Source organism: Haliotis rufescens, unplaced genomic scaffold, assembly GCF_023055435.1.
Source record: "Haliotis rufescens isolate VD_foot unplaced genomic scaffold, xgHalRufe1.0.p SCAF_1, whole genome shotgun sequence".
Taxonomy (NCBI): domain Eukaryota; kingdom Metazoa; phylum Mollusca; class Gastropoda; order Lepetellida; family Haliotidae; genus Haliotis; species Haliotis rufescens.
The window spans coordinates 84350055-84372082 of record NW_025963779.1 but is presented as its reverse complement, the minus strand read 5'-3'; the positions used below and the strand labels follow the sequence as shown (position 1 = coordinate 84372082).

At 42.0% G+C, this 22028-nt stretch overlaps 1 protein-coding gene across 2 annotated transcripts; it reads left to right on the top strand.

Moving 5' to 3' along the window:
• Window positions 1-306: 306 nt before the first annotated feature.
• Window positions 307-14166, top strand: LOC124136935 (protein prenyltransferase alpha subunit repeat-containing protein 1-like). 2 transcript variants are annotated; one of them, XM_046503011.2, is made up of 7 exons: window positions 307-374; window positions 1892-2061; window positions 4272-4347; window positions 5197-5301; window positions 5877-6186; window positions 7518-7744; window positions 12103-14166. In XM_046503011.2, the coding sequence occupies exons 1-7, from the start codon at window positions 307-309 to the stop codon at window positions 12398-12400; spliced, it is 1254 nt and encodes a 417-aa protein (XP_046358967.2). In that variant the 3' UTR covers window positions 12401-14166. The 2 variants fall into 2 exon arrangements, with proteins under 2 accessions (XP_046358967.2, XP_046358968.1); XM_046503012.2 differs by lacking the exon at window positions 12103-14166 and adding an exon at window positions 7811-8238.
• Window positions 14167-22028: the final 7862 nt, after the last annotated feature.

Sequence of the window (22028 nt, the reverse complement as noted above, 5' to 3'; positions counted from 1 at the left end):
AGTGTATCGTCTGCTAGTTTGTTTGTTATTATCATTAGTTACATGGTCATGTGTTACGCGTTTATTATTCGTTTGTTCAATTGATTTTTAGTTAAACCTGCACTGGTTTTCTAGATTGTAGACGATGTGTCTACAGTTACATTAGACCGAACATAGTTTAGTCGGATTTATTTCAATATCAAAGCAATATCGAAATAAATATTACAAAGATTGTTATATAAAATTTTAGTTTTAGTAGTTACATTTTATTGAAACAAATCATTAAACAATGTCCATGTATACTGTCACGTGATGCAAACAAACAAAATGGCGGATCAAAGAGGGGCACGACTTTTTGCAGACATTAACAGTTGCTTCAGGAGAGATCCATTGATGTATGTTCACCAGATCGTAATTGGCATAATATATTTCCAACATAGTCACGAGTGTTTGAAAAGAATGTCTTAAGAAAACGGAATTTAGATTCTATCCTCCAAAATATATCACCCGTCTCAAATACAACACGCAATCAGCTGATGACATATAGATTGACTTGAGTAGATCTAGATCTATAGGGTGACTAAAGTAACACATCGCTGTCGAAGTTACTACAACTTTTACATACCTAACGTATGTAACATAACAAAAGCGACGATTTTCGGACGCATCACAGTTGCGATTCACACCGCACATACCTCCTTTACAGACTGAGAGATCAGCTGAGAAAGTCCATCGAAAGTATTGTAACTGAATAATCTTATGGATCCATCGTATGGTGAAACTTAAGACATTTTCAAAAGTACTTATTCCTGAGATGCAGAATTTGTTTCTTATAATACTTGGTTGTATCATGGTTGTACAGTCAGGAATGAGGTGATATGTATTTTTTTTACATAAAGTTATGTGGTTCCAAAGACGTATATGGATACGTCTTTCGTGGTTCCAAAGTTTTTGTTGGCTCAAAGTGATGTTTATTCATCAATTATATGGAAAGTGATCATAAAACAACCGGCTTCACAGATCTTGTGTGCCTCTTCGATCCTTAGGGTTAGTGTTAGGTTAGGATAGGTTACATCCAACACTATGCATAGGCCATGGATCCTCTTTCTGATCAAGCATCCCTTTACGATCCTCAGGTTTAGGTAGCCCTTTCCCACAAACACCCCTTTACCAGTCTGATTAAAATCGGACCTTATTTCTCGCTACCTCTAAACAAAGATCTTAGGACATCCTATTACAGGTTATGTCAGAACTACCTTTTGCAAACTTTGACCGACTATTGATGAGCATGTTGAAGTGACTAACAAGAAATCAACATTAGCCAATCAGAAGGCAGCTTGCTCAAGATATACGGCACTAGTTTCTTCCTATTCCAGACTATGCTTTGAAAAATATTTTGATTCAAAATTTGAAAACTGAGCAAAAGAACATTCTGGAATGTCTAATAGATGCTCTCGACTGTATGGCAGTACTTCCCATGGGCTATGCAAAGTCTCTTCCATTCAGATGTTTATCCCACTGAAGAAAGGAGATAGACGATTATTTTAATGGATTCAAACGTACATCCTGTAACTGGCATTCAGAATAGCCCTGAAATTTATGATAACTGCTATGTTCATTGCTACGCAAACTCGATAAACAATACATCAGACTGTATGAGTGAGTAAAAATATAAAGTTCCTTCCTTGATTGGAAGAAATTATTATATAAACATTGTTGCATTAGATTGAGATACTGTGATCAAACTGAAATACTGTTTGAAGCAATTGTAATCCCAACACGCTCACTCATTAGACATGGTAAACTTGACCGTGACAAGGTTGCTTTTGCTGTAAGTAAAATACTGTGAATACAATAGCACTTTAAGGTTGACATTTCTGCCTGTTCTGTGACCTTACTGTTTCTTTCACAGAGATGAATACGACTTCTTGCCAGTGACAGAGCCAAAACACAACAAGAGCCCATTGGTTGTGGTGGAGCACAAGCTAGGCCTAGAGGCATGGTGTGTTAAGATCCTTTTCCGCTACTGCTATGATAGGCTTCTGGACTGGAGAAGCAAAGAGGGACAGGCCAAGTTTGCTCGTGAGTATACACACAGCCTCTGATCGACAGCAATAGAAACTAACTGCTTTAGTCTTCTAGTCCTTATAATGATAACATATAGAAAAACCCTTAGAACCGGCAAATTTCTGCTTGTCCTCATGATAGCTTAACTACTGGGCAGATGGCAAGGACTACAGGACGAGTGCCAATTTCTAATGCTGGATCTATCGATAGGAGTGAGTTGTTGAGAGCAGGGCCAAAATGTTAAGAAAGGCAACCTACCTCGGCTTGGTGACATGACATCTACTTAGCGATAGCATCAGTGCAATCAAACCTATATTACATGATTGTGAGAATTAAATACATAACCATGTGGCATGTATAATGGACAGGTGCTCTCTTTACGAAATATACTGATTGATTGACTGGTGCAATGTGTCATGAAGTACATTGTATGTCTAATTCAAGATTAAACACAAGCTGTGCCATCACCCACTGATCCAGTGATCATGATGTCACTGTTACCCACACCCACTGATCCACTGATCATGATGTCACTGTTACCCACACCCACTGATCCACTGATCATGATGTAACTGTTTCCCACACCCACTGATCCAATGATCATGATGTTACTGTTTCCCACACCCACTGATCCAATGATCATTATGTTACCCACACCCACTGATCCAATGATCATGATGTCACTGTTATCCACACCCACTGATCCAATGACCATGATGTAACTGTTACCCACACCCACTGATCATAATGTCACTGTTACCCACACCCACTGATCCAATGACCATGATGTCACTGTTACCAACACCCACTGATCCAATGATCATGATGTTACTGTTACCCACACCCACTGATCCACTGATCATGATGTCACTGTTACCCACACCCACTGATCCACTGATCATGTTGTCACTGTTACCCACACCCACTGATCCAATGACAAAGATGTTACTGTTACCCACACCCTCTGATCCAATGATCATGATGTAACTGTTACCCACACCCACTGATCCACTGATCATGTTGTCACTGTTACCCACACCCACTGATCCAATGACAAAGATGTTACTGTTACCCACACCCTCTGATCCAATGATCATAATGTAACTGTTACCCACACCCACTGATCCAATGACCATGATGTTACTGTTACCCACACCAACTGATCCAATGATCATGATGTCACTGTTACCCACTGATCCAATGACCATGGTGTCACTGTTACCCACACCCACTGATCCAATGATCATGATGTTACCCACACCCACTGATCCAATGACCATGATGTCACTGTCTCCCACACCCACTGATCCACTGATCATGATGTCACTGTTACCCACACCCACTGATCCACTGATCATGATGTCACTGTTACTGACACCCACTGATCCGCTGATCATGATGTCACTGTTACCAACACCCACTGATCCACTGATCATGATGTCACTGTTACCCACATTCACTGATCCACTGATCATGATGTCACTGTTACCCACACCCACTGATCCACTGATCATGATGTCACTGTTACCCACACCCACTGATCCACCCACTGAGGCACATATGGCAAACTTCACTTGACTTCCCAGCCAAAAATGTAATTGTCATATCATTGCCCAATCGCAGAAGCCTTTAGCCTGTTATGTATGAGAATTGCTATGTTAGTGTAATAATGTACAGGAGACTAAGTTTATTACGAACACGCTTATAACTAACTGACGGATATAGCGAACTTATTTTTAGTCCCGGCCGTTTGATGTATAAATGCTGTATATATGCTGTATATATGCTTATAACGAACTACGGTTATTACGAACTAAAATTAGTGGTCCATTTGAGTTCTTTATAACCGTAGTTTACTGTAATTACAATTCTTTTTAGCTTTAAAGATTCAAACAGCCATACATATTTGCATCCCTACGGACTCACAATGTGAATTATTTGCGTTCATTAACAGTTTGTATAAGTTTAACCCAGGTAGGACATTAAATGAAGCCCTTCTTACAAACAGTGGATCTTGGTAGTTTTGTGTTGTGTTTATCATAGGTAGAGATGTATTCTGCTTCATGCCAACCTCCATCTGAGGCCTTCCCCCATCATGTGAATTTCTTTCCATATTAGAATTAGAAAAACACTTTCAAGGTGTTCAGTCACTCATTGTTCAAGGTTTCCTGCAGTTCTTAGGAGAATTACATTCTTCATCTACATGTGATATTTGTCTCTCACAGATCCTCAGGAAGTTTCTGGTCTGTCAAGAGCTGTTCTTCTTATCCAGCCAGATTGCTACACAGTCTGGAATATTAGGTAACTATGGAAATACTGATATATAGATCTTAAATACTTTCTGTTATCTTCAAACCTATGAGAATATTAGCATGATAAATATATCCTCATGACCAAGAGTTTTCTGTATCACACAGTATTTGTGTAGAAGAAACAAGATGTTCTATATGCTTTTAGAGGACGCCATCACATGGTACACAAAGGCTAGAAGACCTTAAGCTACACTGACCTAGATGCGTAGGTGTGGAACTTCTTTTTCGCACACAACGCATCTTGATTGAACATGGCTTGCAAAACAAAGACGTATGGGCAGCATATTCAAAATATTGAAATGATTATCTGAGATTACTTGATCTTAACATTGCCAATAGTTTGTGGAAGTTATTATTCGTAGTAAAATAGTAATTTAAGATACTATTTTTTTCAGTCATTTCACCAAAATTCTTTTCCGTTATATTATTGGGTATGTTTTAACTTAATCTCCGATAGATTGGGAGACCATGTGTGTACAGCTGATTGCTATTTCCGGCTTAGTTTACGAGACAATACACACGGTAATCTTCAACACTGCATATATATGCCTAGTATAACAAGAAATACAATCGGAATGTTAAATCATCATGTCTTGTGATGTTTAATTACAAATTTCACATTTTCATTGACAAAGTTTGTTATAGCGTCGTTCATTCACCTCAAGCTATACAATGTAGTTTTTTTACCAACAGAAAAAGAGTTTGATGAAAGTGGCACCCATACATAAGCCAACCCCTTGCTACAGGATTTTTTTTCTGGTCCTCAAAATTCAGCTTATCTACGGTCATATACAGTATGATGAAACTCATGAATGTTAATCTGTTGTTCTCTTTGTAGGAAGGACCTTGTGGAGTATGGTGATGTAACAATTGCAGATGACTTGAATTTAGGATCCTTAATTCTGTCTAAACATCCTAAGAGTGCTGAAACATTTATACACAGGTAACTTGGTTGTGGGGATTGTGGAACATAAGGAACATACTGATTCTGCACTTAGGGAACTTGTTTCACCATGCCTAACTTTCCAACTTAACATTCTCCATTCTCTCTTTTGACAGTTGATATTGCTGAAGCAATTTTATGCAGGACATGAGCAAAATTTTGCATATTTCCCATATGGAATCGGTAAAATACACTGCAGTAATTTAAATTGTGAATTAGAAGGTGGTTCTCAATATAACTAATTTTGCATTTTAGCATGTGAATTAATTGTTTTCGTATTTCTGTCTTACTTCAGATATTCCGGTTTTGAATCCAACTTTTGTATTGAAGCACATGTCTCACAGTTTTATGCTGGGACTGTCTGTTCACTAATCATGGATAAATTTGTCAAAAATATCTTTAATTCATAAAACAATAGTCTTGTAGAACTGCATGAAATTTGCTTGCAGAATTCAACAAATTCACCTGCAGTATATTGATTGGGGGGAGGTGGGGGCGGGGTGGAGGGGGAATTCAGCATAGACTTCACACTGATATTTCTCACTACTCATTTGGTCACACTACATGTCTCCCAGGCGATGGCTGCTACACAAGCTTCTCAACCAGTGTCTTGCCTCCAGTAACGACAGCAACACCAGTAACAACAGTTGCCAGCAAGATGGCTGTGTCAACATGGACGCTATTGGCGTGGACCTCCTGCCCCAGGTGGACAACCACGCCCACAACAACCACATGCTGCAGGTGGCCGTGGACAGGGATGTGCAGGGACAGATGCAGCAGGAGCTGAGTGTGTGCCGGCGTGCGGCGGACCGCTACCCCTGTAACTACCATGCATGGAGCCATCGGATCTGGACCCTGCAGCACTGCTATAATTGTTCAATACGGGTATGTGATCCATGCTCTGATACCAGTTGAATTTGGGCTGGCTAAAACGATCGATAATCGGAATTATCGTCAATGGGAAGAAATATTAACGAATTTCGTTATGAAATTGTCATGGATAGTAACTTACATAATTTATTGTGGTGAAATAAAGTTTAGATTGTCGGTAATGTCAATTGTCGAAGACGGAAAGCAACTGTTTTTGTTATATGTCATATGTCCACAGAGTAATCTATATATGTGATATCAGGGTAGTGGGCTCAATTAGTCTGGAATTAGCTTTTCAGGAGGGAAATTCTTTGTTTGTTAATTTATAGGGAAAGTCTACAGCTGAAGTAAAGATCAGTGGTGTGAGAGTGTTACTGATGCAGTTTGGGATGCAGACAGGGCTCTCTTTATTGGATTGATATTTTGGATCATGCTGCTAATAGAAATCGGTGCTTTTGAGATGCTTTCAGTATATAAGTTACTTATGCTGGTTAAATAAGGTTGCCAGAAAACTTTCAACAAGACTTAAAATCTGAAACCATAAAAATAATGAGTCCATTCTTTGAGCAGTGCCATAAGCACCTTCAAGCAGTGAAAGAGAGCTCAAAAAGTTATGCTTTTGATCATTTACAAAGATCTGACAGGGAGAATATCTGATCTTATAATGTATGCTAAGATGTGCCATGACTTTGAGCACCATGAAGATGTCTTGTGTAGAGACTGCCTCCGTGGCCTAGTGGATAGGGCATGGGCCTGGAAAGCGGAAGGTCGGTGGCCTTGTCTTTACCCTGCCTGGTGCTCGGTATTAGGAGGATAAAAGAAGGACTGGTCCACATGTCCACAAGCAAACACATGCACGCACACACACACACGCACGCGTACACACATACAAACATGCCCTCACATGCAACACACACCCTCACGCACACATGCACACACACACACACACACACCCTCATGCACACAACACACTCATGCAAACATGCACACACTCACTCGCGCACGCACACACACACACACATACACCCTCACACACACACACACACACCCTCATGCACACAACACACTCATGCAAACATGCACACACTCACTCGCGCACGCACACACACACACACATACACCCTCACACACACACACACACACACTCTCACACTCACACACACACTCACAACACACGTACACCCTCACAAATACACATACACGCACGCACGCACGCACACACACATACACCACACACACACACACACACACTCACACACTCACACCTCACCTTGACATGAGTGTGGGTGAGATGTTTGCGTACTGCTGATTACCTGTATGATCTCCCTCTCCATCCCGGCCTACAGGTCCTTCTAGCAGAGCTCCATGCAACACAGTCCTGGGCTGCTAACCACATCTCCGATCACAGTGGCTTCCACTACCGCCAGTTTATCCTCAACCAGCTGCTCCAGCAGGCCGACATGCTCAGGGACAAGTTCTGTACTGACGCCCACAACCTCCTAGAGAGGGAACTGGAGCTCATCCTTGATCTCATCAACTCCTACCCCGGTCATGAAGCTCTCTGGTATCACAGGTAATGTCTAATGTCCTTGATCTCATCAACTCCTACCCCCGGTCATGAAGCTCTCTGGTATCACAGGTAATGTCCTTGATCTCATCAACTCTAACCCCTGTCATGAAGGTCTCGGATATAATGTCCCTGATCTCATCAACTCCTACCCCGGTCATGAAGCTCTCTGGTATCACAGGTAATGTCCTTGATCTCATCAACTCCTGCCCTGGTCATGAAGCTCTCTGGTATCACAGGTAATGTCTAATGTCCTTGATCTCATCAACTCCTACCCCCGGTCATGAAGCTCTCTGGTATCACAGGTAATGTCCTTGATCTCATCAACTCTAACCCCTGTCATGAAGGTCTCGGATATAATGTCCCTGATCTCATCAACTCCTACCCCGGTCATGAAGCTCTCTGGTATCACAGGTAATGTCCTTGATCTCATCAACTCTACCCCCGGTCATGAAGCTCTCTGGTATCACAGGTAATGTCCTTGATCTCATCAACTCTAACCCCTGTCATGAAGGTCTCGGATATAATGTCCTTGATCTCATCAACTCCTACCGCGGTCATGAAGCTCTCAGGTATCACAGGTAATGTCCTTGATCTCATCAACTCCTACCGCGGTCATGAAGCTCTCTGGTATCACAGGTAATGTCCTTGATCTCATCAACTCCTACCTCGGTCATGAAGCTCTCTGGCGTAATGTCCTTGATCTCATCAACTCCTACCGCGGTCATGAAGCTCTCAGGTATCACAGGTAATGTCCTTGATCTCATCAACTCTAACCCCTGTCATGAAGCTCTCAGGTATCACAGGTAATGTCCTTGATCTCATCAACTCTAACCCCTGTCATGAAGCTCTCTGGTATCACAGGTAATGTCCTTGATCTCATCAACTCCTACCCCGGTCATGAAGCTCTCTGGTATCACAGGTAATGTCCTTGATCTCATCAACTCCTGCCCTGGTCATGAAGCTCTCTGGTATCACAGGTAATGTCTCATGTCCTTGATCTCATCAACTCTAACCCTGGTCATGAAGCTCTCTGGTATCACAGGTAATGTCCTTGATCTCATCAACTCTAACCCCTGTCATGAAGCTCTCAGGTATCACAGGTAATGTCCTTGATCTCATCAACTCTAACCCCTGTCATGAAGCTCTCTGGTATCACAGGTAATGTCCTTGATCTCATCAACTCTAACCCCTGTCATGAAGCTCTCTGGTATCACAGGTAATGTCCTTGATCTCATCAACTCCTACCCCGGTCATGAAGCTCTCTGGTATCACAGGTAATGTCCTTGATCTCATCAACTCTAACCCCTGTCATGAAGCTCTCTGGTATCACAGGTAATGTCCTTGATCTCATCAACTCCTACCCCGGTCATGAAGCTCTCTGGTATCACAGGTAATGTCCTTGATCTCATCAACTCCTACCCCGGTCATGAAGCTCTCTGGTATCACAGGTAATGTCCTTGATCTCATCAACTCCTGCCCTGGTCATGAAGCTCTCTGGTATCACAGGTAATGTCTAATGTCCTTGATCTCATCAACTCTAACCCCGGTCATGAAGCTCTCTGGTATCACAGGTAATGTCTAATGTCCTTGATCTCATCAACTCTAACCCCGGTCATGAAGCTCTCTGGTATCACAGGTAATGTCCTTGATCTCATCAACTCTAGCCCCTATCATGAAGGTCTCGGATATAATGTCCCTGATCTCATCAACTCCTACCCCTGTCATGAAGCTCTCTGGTATCACAGGTAATGTCCTTGATCTCATCAACTCCTGCCCGGTCATGAAGCTCTCTGGTATCACAGGTAATGTCTAATGTCCTTGATCTCATCAACTCCTACCCCCGGTCATGAAGCTCTCTGGTATCACAGGTAATGTCCTTGATCTCATCAACTCTAACCCCTGTCATGAAGGTCTCGGATATAATGTCCCTGATCTCATCAACTCCTACCCCGGTCATGAAGCTCTCTGGTATCACAGGTAATGTCCTTGATCTCATCAACTCCTACCCCCGGTCATGAAGCTCTCAGGTATCACAGATAATGTCCTTGATCACATCAACTCCTACCCTGGTCATGAAGCTCTCTGGTATCACAGGTAATGTCCTTGATCTCATCAACTCCTACCCCCGGTCATGAAGCTCTCTGGTATCACAGGTAATGTCTAATGTCCTTGATCTCATCAACTCCTACCCCCGGTCATGAAGCTCTCTGGTATCACAGATAATGTCCCTGATCTCATCAACTCCTACCCCGGTCATGAAGCTCTCTGGTATCACAGGTAATGTCCTTGATCTCATCAACTCCTACCCCGGTCATGAAGGTCTATCACATCTAATGTCTTTGATCTCATCAACTCCAAACCCGGTCATGAAGCTCTCTGGTATCACAGGTAATGTCCTTGATCTCATCAACTCCTACCCCAGTCATGAAGGTCTATCACATCTAATGTCTTTGATCTCATCAACTCCTACCGCGGTCATGAAGCTCACTGGTGTAATGTCCTTGATCTCATCAACTCCTACCCCGGTCATGAAGCTCTCTGGTATCACAGGTAATGTCCTTGATCTCATCAACTCCTACCCCGGTCATGAAGGTCTATCACATCTAATGTCTTTGATCTCATCAACTCCTACCGCGGTCATGAAGCTCTCTGGTGTAATGTCCTTGATCTCATCAACTCCTACCCCGGTCATGAAGCTCTCTGGTATCACAGGTAATGTCCTTGATCTCATCAACTCCTACCTCGGTCATGAAGTTCTCTGGTGTAATGTCCTTGATCTCATCAACTCCTACCCCGGTCATGAAGTTCTCTGGTGTAATGTCCTTGATCTCATCAACTCCTACCCCGGTCATGATGGTCTCTGGTGTAATGTCCTTGATCTCATCAACTCCTACCTCAGTCATGAAGGTCTATCACATGTAATGTCCTTGATCCCATCAACTCCTACCCCGGTCATGAAGGTCTATCACATGTAATGTCCTTGATCTCATCAACTCCTACCTCAGTCATGAAGCTCTCTGGTGTAATGTCCTTGATCTCATCAACTCCTACCCCGGTCATGAAGCTCTCTGGTATCACATCTAATGTCCTTGATGTCATCAACTCCTACCTCGGTCATGAAGGTCTATCACTTGTAATGTCCTTGATCCCATCAACTCCTACCCCGGTCATGAAGGTCTATCACATGTAATGTCCTTGATCCCATCAATTCCTACCTCGGTCATGAAGCTCTCTGGTGTAATGTCCTTGATCTCATCAACTCCTACCTCAGTCATGAAGTTCTCTGGTGTAATGTCCTTGATCTCATCAACTCCTACCCCGGTCATGAAGTTCTCTGGTGTAATGTCCTTGATCTCATCAACTCCTACCCTGGTCATGATGGTCTCTGGTGTAATGTCCTTGATCTCATCAACTCCTACCCTGGTCATGATGGTCTCTGGTGTAATGTCCTTGATCTCATCAACTCCTACCCCGGTCATGAAGTTCTCTGGTGTAATATCCTTGATCTCATCAACTCCTACCCCGGTCATGAAGCTCTCTGGTGTAATGTCCTTGATCTCATCAACTCCTACCCCGGTCATGATGGTCTCTGGTGTAATGTCCTTGATCTCATCAACTCATTTCTGCCTAATTGACAATGCTGAAATGTTAATGTTGTACCCATCATTATCTGTATTTAAATATAGGCTGTCTATGAAAGGGTTTGTTTGAAGTCCATCACTTTTTGTCAAAGTTCTCATCCTGGACTGGTTCCAATCATCATGACTTTGTACTAAGTATTTAATCAGTGTTACAATCCAGAAACCAACTTAACAATTTTCAAATACTTGTGAAGGATATCTTTTCAAAGAACTCAATAATCATAATACTTGGTGCCATGAATATTTTGGTGTGTGCAGCATACCACAATGCTGCTTCAGCACTTTTCCCGGTACTTAAAGCCCCACCCTGACTACAAATAGTCTGCAAGGTGGTGGTTTTTCAGTTTCAAACAATGACTGACAATGTTAACACAACAAGTGTCAGGAGAAGCTTTTTGAAAACCATAAGCAAACAAGATCACCATTGACCATCAAACTTCATATCAACTTGAATGACAAACCCTGGATTCCACAAATGGCTCCATATCTAGATATAAGTCAATAAATTTTTCTGTAGTTTCATCATTAAAAATCTAATCGATCATGTTTGGCGTCGGCATCAATCACAGTGGGCGGAGCTTATTTACGGTTGGGCTATAAATAGCAAAGCACATGGTCGTAGAAGCTCCGCTTACTCAGAGTGCGGTAGTTCCTACCGCAGATGCCCCTTTAAGTAAATGTTAGTTACAGTTTCCTGGGGAACCATTGATTCTCTTTCAGAAAATTCGTCTTCCATTCGCTGCATCATTCCCTGAGTAAGACTGTCAAGAGCTCCTCCCACTCCCAGCATACCTCCTTGCTTGACAAGAACGGAAGCTTGTGTTCCCATGACAACCACGGAACCTCATACACAGACGAGCATAAAGGCCAGAAGAAGTTCAAGTCTGAGAACAACGAGCAACAAGGGCTGGTTCTGAGGGAGCTTGACTCTGTATCACACAAGACAGCCCCAGACTCTCACACGAATCACCTAGCAACACGCTATAAAGAATGGATTCAACAATGTTTTAGTCATTAGAAATGTGTTATGGAATAATATATACTTTTTAACTTAATCTTATGCATTGATTGGAAAATGAAGTTACAGTGATATTAAAGGGTGTGAAGGGTATGGCTTGTATTAGGGAATTGTTGAAATCATTCTGTGATGTTTGTATTGCTCTGTACATGCGATGCTGTGGAAATATTCCGAGGAATTATATGCTTCTTGGCATTGGTAGAGAAATTTCGTATCGAATATGTGAAGTGAATCCGATTAATGGCAGATACATCAGTGCCATCAATAGCTCTGAGTTAATGTTGTCATTAAGGTTAAGCCTTTAATATGTATGTGATAGTGTTCCTATCCCCAAACACAAGCTGGCAGAGTGTCTGTCCAACCCTCTGCTGTCAAGACTTGCTGCCAGACCTAAACTAAAAAATCTCTGGACATCTCTCAAAATATATGGATTGGAGAAATAGATCAAATATGTTTTCAAAAAACATAAGCTAATAGACCAGATACAGATTAAATATGTTTCTTCTTAGATGACCAGAGTTACAAGTCCATTATACTTGCCATTTCTACTGAAACAATACTGGATACAGTCATATGCAAACAAAAGTTCTATTCAAAGCCTGCTTGACTTGTCTTTGTAAAACCTTAACACACACAAGAGTTTCCATTTGTGTCACCCAACTGATCCCTTCCTTCATGCTGGTGAGATGCTTCTGAGCGACCATGTTCTCTGGCAGGGGCCAGGGATCAATGCATCTTGTTGCCATCAGAGCAGATATGTTTGATTTTATGTCAAAGAAAAGTGTTCGCTCATCATGCTGAAGGCCCAAGTCGGTACAACTTGTTATGGCCGTTCCTGTAACACCACCTTCAGGGGGAGGCTGACCATCTGTTATGGTTTAGTGAGCATATGTAGAGTTGATGGTGCAATCCAACATGTGCATATTTATAATGTGCCAAATCCACACTCTAAAGCATGGTTGAAGCACTCACTACATAATTACCCCAGTTGTAGGATCAGTGTCTCAGTGTCCTCAGCTCCCTGGGGAGTATACAACCCACAGGCCCAAAAGTAAAGGTATCCTAAGGACTAGTAGAAATTGGCCATTTTTAAAGGTTTTGCTATATGTTATCATTATAAGGACTAGTGGACTGAAACTGTTAGTTTCTACCACTGAACCTAGTCTACCTGTGGGGCGCCAGGAGGTTAACAGACACATTAACATCTCATCCTACCAGGTACCCATTCACTGCTGGATGAACAGAGGCACATTTTGAACAAAGTCACTTGCCTCAGGAGATACCACATAAGCTGCATGTGTATCAGTGTGTATTTACAGTTGTCCAGGGTCTAGATTAGACAGCCATTGGCAAACTCCCACGTGACTATGTAATAAATACGGGCCAGGTGACTATATTAATTAATGGAAGATGAAGATCCTGATACCCAAACACTATGCAACGCAACATAGCATATTTACATGTGAGTATCTTCCTCGTCCATTGAATCATGTCACGACATCTGTCTTACTTGCCATATGTTATACGGTTAATGGTTGAATTCTATGTGAAGCACATGTGCAGATTGCTGCCCTCTGCTGTGTCCAGGACCAGAACATGTAGATATGGTTAAGGTTACATCAGGAAATCTAAACACAACATGAACGCAATAAAGGTGAGGTGAAATGGGGTTTAACGTTGCGTCCAAGATTGCACATATATAGCGACGTGCATGTACCTGTGTGTGTTTGTGTGTGTGGCTGCTTGTGCTTGTCCGGAGTGATGCCAATTTATAGTGCTAGCCCACTGAGATACCATGCTGCATTTGAACATGAATACCCCACTCAGACACAGCATACTGACTCCGAGCCGACCAGTCCTTGTTTTAGCCCCTTAATGTTGAGCGCCAGACAGGGTAACAACAAGTACCATCTTTTAATGTCTTTTGGTATGCCGTGGCAGGGGATCAAACCCCGGACCTTCCGCTCTCCGGGCAGACACTCTACCAGTATACCACGGAGAAGGTCAATGCAATAAAGGCAAAGGGGAACAACTCTTTCATAGCTCACCAACTGCCCCTAAGATTTCCCTTAATCCAAGCACTACATGTACAAGACACTACCAGGAATGATATCACTAGTGCTTCACACATTCAGAGCAGGCTCCAGGGAGCCATGGCAGCACAATGGAGCCAGCAGTGAGTTCAGGAACTGGAGGTATTTCTGGATATTATGAGTATACTTAGGATAACAAACACATTGAGTAGCATTCTAGGTTCAGCCGACCCCGTGTTTTGTTTGACTTCAGTGATGCATGCTCATCTCTCTGACAACCTGCAGCATTCAGTGGTGAAAATGCGTATTTCCTAGGAGCAATGAAGTGTTAGAAGTTGCCAGGTCGTACATTTTTCTCAAGTAATCTCAGGCCCAGAAATCTTAAAATTAGGCTGAACCTTATTTGGGGTATAAATCTTTTCTGAAACTCTCCTTATCTCAATGTCAATTCAAAATCCTAGGGTGGCATGTGTGTTAATGTAGGTCTGTCCTCGAACTCAAGGCTTCTTTGGGTTTTCATCAGTAGTACTGAAGTCGTTCATAAATCTGTATGTTTTAGTGACGAGGTTTTGCTGATCCATGTTTATAAGAAATCAAAATAAATATATCTACAAAATATTTTCAATCAAGTAGAAACCAGATTATTTTTCCTGATGATAAATTCAAAATGTATTTTTCTGTGCAATCAATGGCCCATGTGATTTTGGCCAATCAAAAGTTTCATGTGCAATCTAGAATCGCCTGCAGTGGGTGGCCAGTACTCTCCTCCTGGCTGAAACACCTCTTCACTGTTCTGTGTTGTTGATGCATCCAGCTTTCATCAATGGGGATCACCAGCACTGGTTTCTAACTTCATCCTTTTGAAGTGGTGCTACACAAAATGGCTTTAGCTTCAATATGAAAATAATTACATTAAAATTCTTCTCTGTAAGATGTTTGTCTGTTTATTTATGAACACTTTTGCAATTGAAACATTTATGCAGTGCTTTTCCTTTAACATTGACAGATCAGCAATATATTATTTAAATTGACCATGATGACTTTTTTATAGAACTCCCCAATTTTCTCTCTTGTGTATTCAGTTCCTCATGTTGGATTAGGGGACATATGCAGAATGTCATTTTAGAAGTTACCCTATTTGTTTCATGTTTATCGGGGGCACGGGTGGCCCAGTCGTCTAAGGCGTCGCGATTCGCTTTGCAGAGTTACGTCCCTTAGGCACGCCAGAAACCTATGATTGTGGGTTCGAATCCCGGTTCGCCCCGATTATGTTTCTAGGTTTGTCGGCACCATACCCGTGCTTGTGGGTTTCACCGAAGTGGTAAACGTCTGAGACCTGCATCACTTCGGGCTTTCCTCCCACATTAAGCTGACACGCCGTGATATAACTGGAATACTGTTAAAAGTGGCGTTAAACCCAACTCACTCACTGTTTCATGTTTATCAATATTATAAGCAATTGAAGGTTGGTGGTAAGGGGGATGGATGTCAGTGTTGCTTCATGTTATACATGTCAACTTCACAACAATTATCCTTCTTGTTTGTTTGATTTATGTTATATTTGAGAACCGTGGTACAGAACATAAAACATGTAGTCACCATCCTCTTTTATTCAGTGTATTATTTAACCGTTCTATTGTGATAAGTACCCTGGATTCTTTCTGACACTTCTGTATTTCCAGTCCATTTAAAAAAAATCATTTCTGGAAATAGTCGTGCAATTAACTTTGCAGTTTTGAGAGAAATGTTGTTGGATGTTACTGATGAAGAGGCATGGACATCAGCTCCCAAAGGAAGCTGTGGTTGAGATCGGGTACAGGGTACATATCATAATTAGACATAATACACATATTCACAGGAGTTGTCAGTTCATATCCATTCAAGTTTTAAAATTACCTCATGTGTACCTACTCTTGTCTCCCACATCTTGCCATTTTGGTTAGGAAACATGACTAAGATTGGTCCGGTCAAAATAACCAGTCATAATCCAAGTAGCACACTCTCAGGCTACACTAGTGGATTTGAGTTTATGTGTAGTAAAATGTTTACGTTTCTGAATTATTTTTCAGTTTGAAATTTTGACAAGACCCTTGAAGTTATCTACCTCACAGTGAATAATATGTCTGCTGTAGAGCTTTCTGCCACTCACAGGGCAGAGTGGTCCACCATCAAGCAACAGATGGATTTGTGTATGTTGTCACACATGGGGCAGAGTGGTCCACCATCAATCAACAGATGGAGTTGTGTATGTTGTCACACATGGGGCAGAGTGGTCCACCATCAATCAACAGATGGAGTTGTGTATGTTGTCACACATGGGGCAGAGTGGTCCACCATCAATCAACAGATGGAGTTGTGTATGTTGTCACACACGGGGCAGAGTGGTCCACCATCAAGCAACAGATGGAGTTGTGTATGTTGTCACACACAGGGCAGAGTGGTCCACTATCAAGCAACAGATTGAGCTGTGTATGTTGTCACACATGGTGCAGAGTGGTCAACCATCAATCAACAGATGGAGTTGTGTATGTTGTCACACACGGTGCAGAGTGGTCCACCATCAATCAACAGATGGAGTTGTGTATGTTGTCACACACGGGGCAGAGTGGTCCACCATCAAGCAACAGATGGAGTTGTGTATGTTGTCACACACGGGGCAGAGTGGTCCACCATCAAGCAACAGATGGAGTTGTGTATGTTGTCACACACGGTGCAGAGTGGTCCACCATCAAGCAACAGATGGAGTTGTGTATGTTGTCACACACGGGGCAGAGTGGTCCACAATCAAGCAACAGATGGAGTTGTGTATATTGTCACACACGGGGCAGAGTGGTCCACCATCAAGCAACAGATGGAGTTATGTATGTTGACACTCACAGGGCAGAGTGGTCCACTATCAAGCAACAGATGGAGTTGTGTATGTTGTCACACACGGTGCAGAGTGGTCCACCATCAATCAACAGATGGAGTTGTGTATGTTGTCACACATGGGGCAGAGTGGTCCACCATCAATCAACAGATGGAGTTGTGTATGTTGTCACACACGGGGCAGAGTGGTCCACCATCAAGCAACAGATGGAGTTGTGTATGTTGTCACACACGGGGCAGAGTGGTCCACCATCAAGCAACAGATGGAGTTGTGTATGTTGTCACACACGGGGCAGAGTGGTCCACAATCAAGCAACAGATGGAGTTGTGTATATTGTCACACATGGGGCAGAGTGGTCCACCATCAAGCAACAGATGGAGTTATGTATGTTGACACTCACAGGGCAGAGTGGTCCACTATCAAGCAACAGATGGAGTTGTGTATGTTGTCATACACGGGGCAGAGTGGTCCACCATCAAGCAACAGATGGAGTTGTGTATGTTGTCACACACGGGGCAGAGTGGTCCAATATCAAGCAACAGATGGAGTTGTGTATGTTGACACTCACAGGGCAGAGTGGTCAACTATCAAGCAACAGATGGAGTTGTGTATGTTGTCACACACGGGGCAGAGTGGAACACCATCAAGCAACAGATGGAGCTGTGTATGTTGTCACTCACGGGGCAGAGTGGAACACTATCAAGCAACAGATTGAGTTGTGTATGTTGTCACTCACGGGGCAGAGTGGTCCACCATCAAGCAACAGATGGAGTTGTGTATGTTGTCACACACAGGACAGAGTGGTCCACTATCAAGCAACAGATGGAGTTGTGGATGCTCTGTTGTTGCTGCTATTGCTCTTCATCATTAGCCGTTGTCCCTGAGAGGATACTGATGAGAAGCATGTGGTACATGCATGGATGCTGCCATGGATAGATACATGGCAACCACTCACTCATCATGCAGGTGGAGAAGACAGAAGATGTTGTGTCTGTGTGTGTACAGATCAAGTTTTGTGTGACCCTTCCTCAAGTTTAAACCATTTTTTAACCAAACCATTGTGATGAATACTGAATAAAAGAAAGCAGGGAATGTGGTTTGATAATATAAGTTGTAGCACTGTCCCGAGGTGTATGTGTGGTTTATGCATCCAAATTTCGGTTTTGTACCAAGAGCCACAGTCATAAAACCACACATGTACCCCAAATTGCTAAAAGAAGTTTATCTTGCTGACATGTTTCAGTTTGCCATTGTAAAAGTATTAAAACAGATTGAAAATCAGCTTTTCGATTGGACAAGGTTAACTTGTGCATTGTCATGGACTCACAGACTCCTAAACAACATGCAGCTTTTTCTTCGTAGGATGGTAGAAGAGATATATTCTCCCACTCAGGAATCCATGTGCAGCCTGTTTTCTTCATGGTGGGGTATAAGGGATTTATTCTCCCACTCTGAAATTTGTATCCCTCCCAGGCGGGATACACAGTATTTTATCTAGATCAATTGGACCAATCTGATTTCAAAATTCTGACAAGGAGGTGCTATAACTGCTTTTGTTGACTATACCAGAACAGTGACTCTGTCAGTTGCTGGTCGACTTGTTGATGAGAGTTGAAACATTTATTGGGTCTGTTCTGAATCTGAAGGCACAGTTTAGCAGGTTGTCAAGTTGCTTTGCAGTGTTGTGCCCTACCAGGATCCGCACTACCATTGGTTATTGTTGGTGTGTTGCTCCATACCTGTACATCTGGGTGTTGAAACACTCAATGATTTCTCCAAGTTCTTCTCATCATCTGACATGAATTTCTGGTTTAAACAGTGTTAAACCTCACTCACTCACTCACTCACTCACTCACTCACTCACTCACTCACTCACTCACCCACCCACCCACCCACCCACCCACCCACCCACTCAATCACTCACTCACCCACCCACCCACCCACCCACCCACTCACTCACTCACTCACTCACTCACTCACTCACTGTTCTGGATCACTGGTTTATCCTTAGACTGCATCCTGTCCCGTCTTCTGCTGCTTGTGGAGGTTCTGCCCACTGATCAAAGCTCAGTCCAGATGTTGCCATAGCTGCAGTCTTTTATCGTCTGTGATTGTACCAATTATGGAGCTTCAGGATGGTAGATCTCACTCAGACAGAAGATTGTCTCTTTTTGTTTGTTGATAGTTCTTGTTATAAGAGGTATGGTGGTAAGTTCATGTCACAATTAGATAAAACCTGACTCCTTCTGTAGTTGAGCAGTCAATAAAAAGGAATTTCTAGTCACATAAGATCGTTCTGGTACTGATGATGTAACCTGTAATGTGTAAGGACCACTAGTAATGCAGCATGTCAGCTTGCACAAGGGTCAAGCTGTTGGACATGTATGTTGTACTGTCAAGTCTCTGTGTCTGGTCAGGAAACAGAATGGATGACTGCTCAGTTGAGAGATGTATATCTCTAGTTGTAGTAAAGAAATGATTTGGATGCAGATAGTTCATTCAGGAATATTTTCAAAGAGCTTTTTGTTAACTACTTAGTTTAGTCGATCATATGTGTTTATGAATCACTGTCAGATAGTGATGATTATGAGTGTTTACGAAATGCTGAGTGTATTCTGCCATACCAGTGGCATCTATCACAAACACATGTAAAGGCAAGGCAATTGTTCCAAAAAAGAACAGGAACACATGGTGAAAGTCAAATGGGAATTGCATCGGACATCATTTTGGTCATTGATGCATCAAATTTAGATATGTGCTCCACATGTCTACCATAAACCTTTTTGAAATCTTTACTAAGTCCTTGAATGTTATAACCCTGATGAAACACCTTTTGAGAAAAAGTTATATGACACTCTTCGAAATCATTATAAAAAGAGCATGCTTGATTTCATTGATCTCAAAAGTTCCTTTGCTGTCAAGTTTCATCAGTCCCAGTTATAGTCTGGAAGGTAATTTAAGGTACCGACGTTTACTACAATATCTGAAAAACTATTGGACCTACTCCAGTCAAAGTTGGCATGAGATTATTAAACAGTCATTTACATAACTGTATTACTTTAAAGACAATCGGTGCATGAATAAAAAATCACGCACGCACGCACGCACGAATACAGTGTTAGCGTTGGGCGTCTCAACGTTCGTGATTCCCGTGCACCCTTTCGAGTTGAGTCGATTGGTTCAACTGTCATATGGCCCTGTGACGCAGGGGTAGCATTATGCAGATGGCTGTTTCAATGAATGCTCGTTCCACCCCTGAGGAACAGGTCTGGTTGTTAATGAAATATAGTGATAGCTAAATAGACAGATTTTATATTCATGCACCGATTGTCTTTAAATGTAATATCCAGTTATGTATGACAATTTAATAATCTCATACCAACTTTGACTGGAGTAGGTCCAATAGTTTTTCAGATATTGTAGTAAACGTCGGTACCTTAAATTAACTTCCAGACTATACCTGTGTTGTGTTCAGGATCTTTCCCACAGTGAACTTTACAGAATGGGGTTCAAATCTGCCCATAATACTTACAAGCATGTGAAGCAAGAAAGAAGTATCACTGAAACACACACTGGCACATCAAGACATTAATCTTCTAGAATAATTCATACAGGATGAATATTTGTTATTTCTTTTAACTATATATAATGGATATTTTTTAATAAAAAGTCTTTTTATATATCTTTTATTGTTATATTCATAAAACACCATAAGATTCAATATTAATCTTAATATTCTCAATCCAGGCCTATCAACAATCTGGTCTATCCTGAATGAGATTGATGTTTAGCATGATATATTTGAAGACATTACAATATTTATGTTTCACCATATACCATGTTTCACCTTTACTTCATTACTCCTCTACACTCTGGTTGTTCAAACATATGATATTGTTTTGTGAAGAGCAGCTGAAACATTGCATGGTAGCTATCGATAGTCTTGGCCCTGAAGCAGAACAGTGTGTCGGAGATGATGGTTCTGTTGGATGAATGTAGTTGCTTGCGTTGACCTGTCATTGACCTGTCCTATTGTTCTTACCCCAGAGGGGACATAGGAGACCCAGTCGTCTTAGGCGCCGCGATTCGCTGTGCATAGTTGCGTCCCTTGGGCACACAAGAAACCTATGATGGTTCATCCCGATTATGTTTCTAGGTTTGTCAGCACCATACCTGTGCTCGTGGGTTTCATCGAAGTGATAAATGTCCGAGACCTGCATCACTTCAAGCTTTCCTCACGCATTAAAGCTGACACACCGTGATGTAACTGGAATAATGTTAAAAGCGGCGTTAAACCCAACTCACTCACTCACTCACTCACTCACTCACTCACTCACTTTCTGTTACCCCAGAAGTTTCCGATATGTAGTGACTGTTTAGTCATCAAATATCAGGGTAGATATTCACTGCATCTTCAGACATGTTTTTGCTGATATGCCTGATACAAAATGGCTCCTTTCTGACTTATGAAACCTGTTCATTATTTTAGGGTTGTTATTTTCTTCTTTTGGAATGTATTTTTGTTCTTATTTGTCATCAGTTATTTAGGTGTGGCAGAAATTATGTCCGGCATTATGAAGATATTATGAAATCCTGCTGTCACCGGGCTATAAATCTAAGAATACTCCATTCCTACAAAACAAGGCAGGTATATGTCACAGTTTTATGTGATCTCATAGATACATTTCCTATGCAGATTTTCACAGGTACGTCCAACTGTCCCATT

What these genes read in the sequence shown, in the direction of transcription:
- LOC124136935 (XM_046503011.2), top strand. Translation starts at nt 307, where the DNA reads ATGGCGGATCAAAGAGGGGCACGACTTTTTGCAGACATTAACAGTTGC. An exon ending in TTCAGGAGAGATCCATTGAT is followed by an intron (nt 375 to 1,891) that starts GTATGTTCACCA and finishes TTTCTTTCACAG; the next exon opens with AGATGAATACGACTTCTTGC. An exon ending in TACACAGTCTGGAATATTAG is followed by an intron (nt 4,348 to 5,196) that starts GTAACTATGGAA and finishes TTCTCTTTGTAG; the next exon opens with GAAGGACCTTGTGGAGTATG.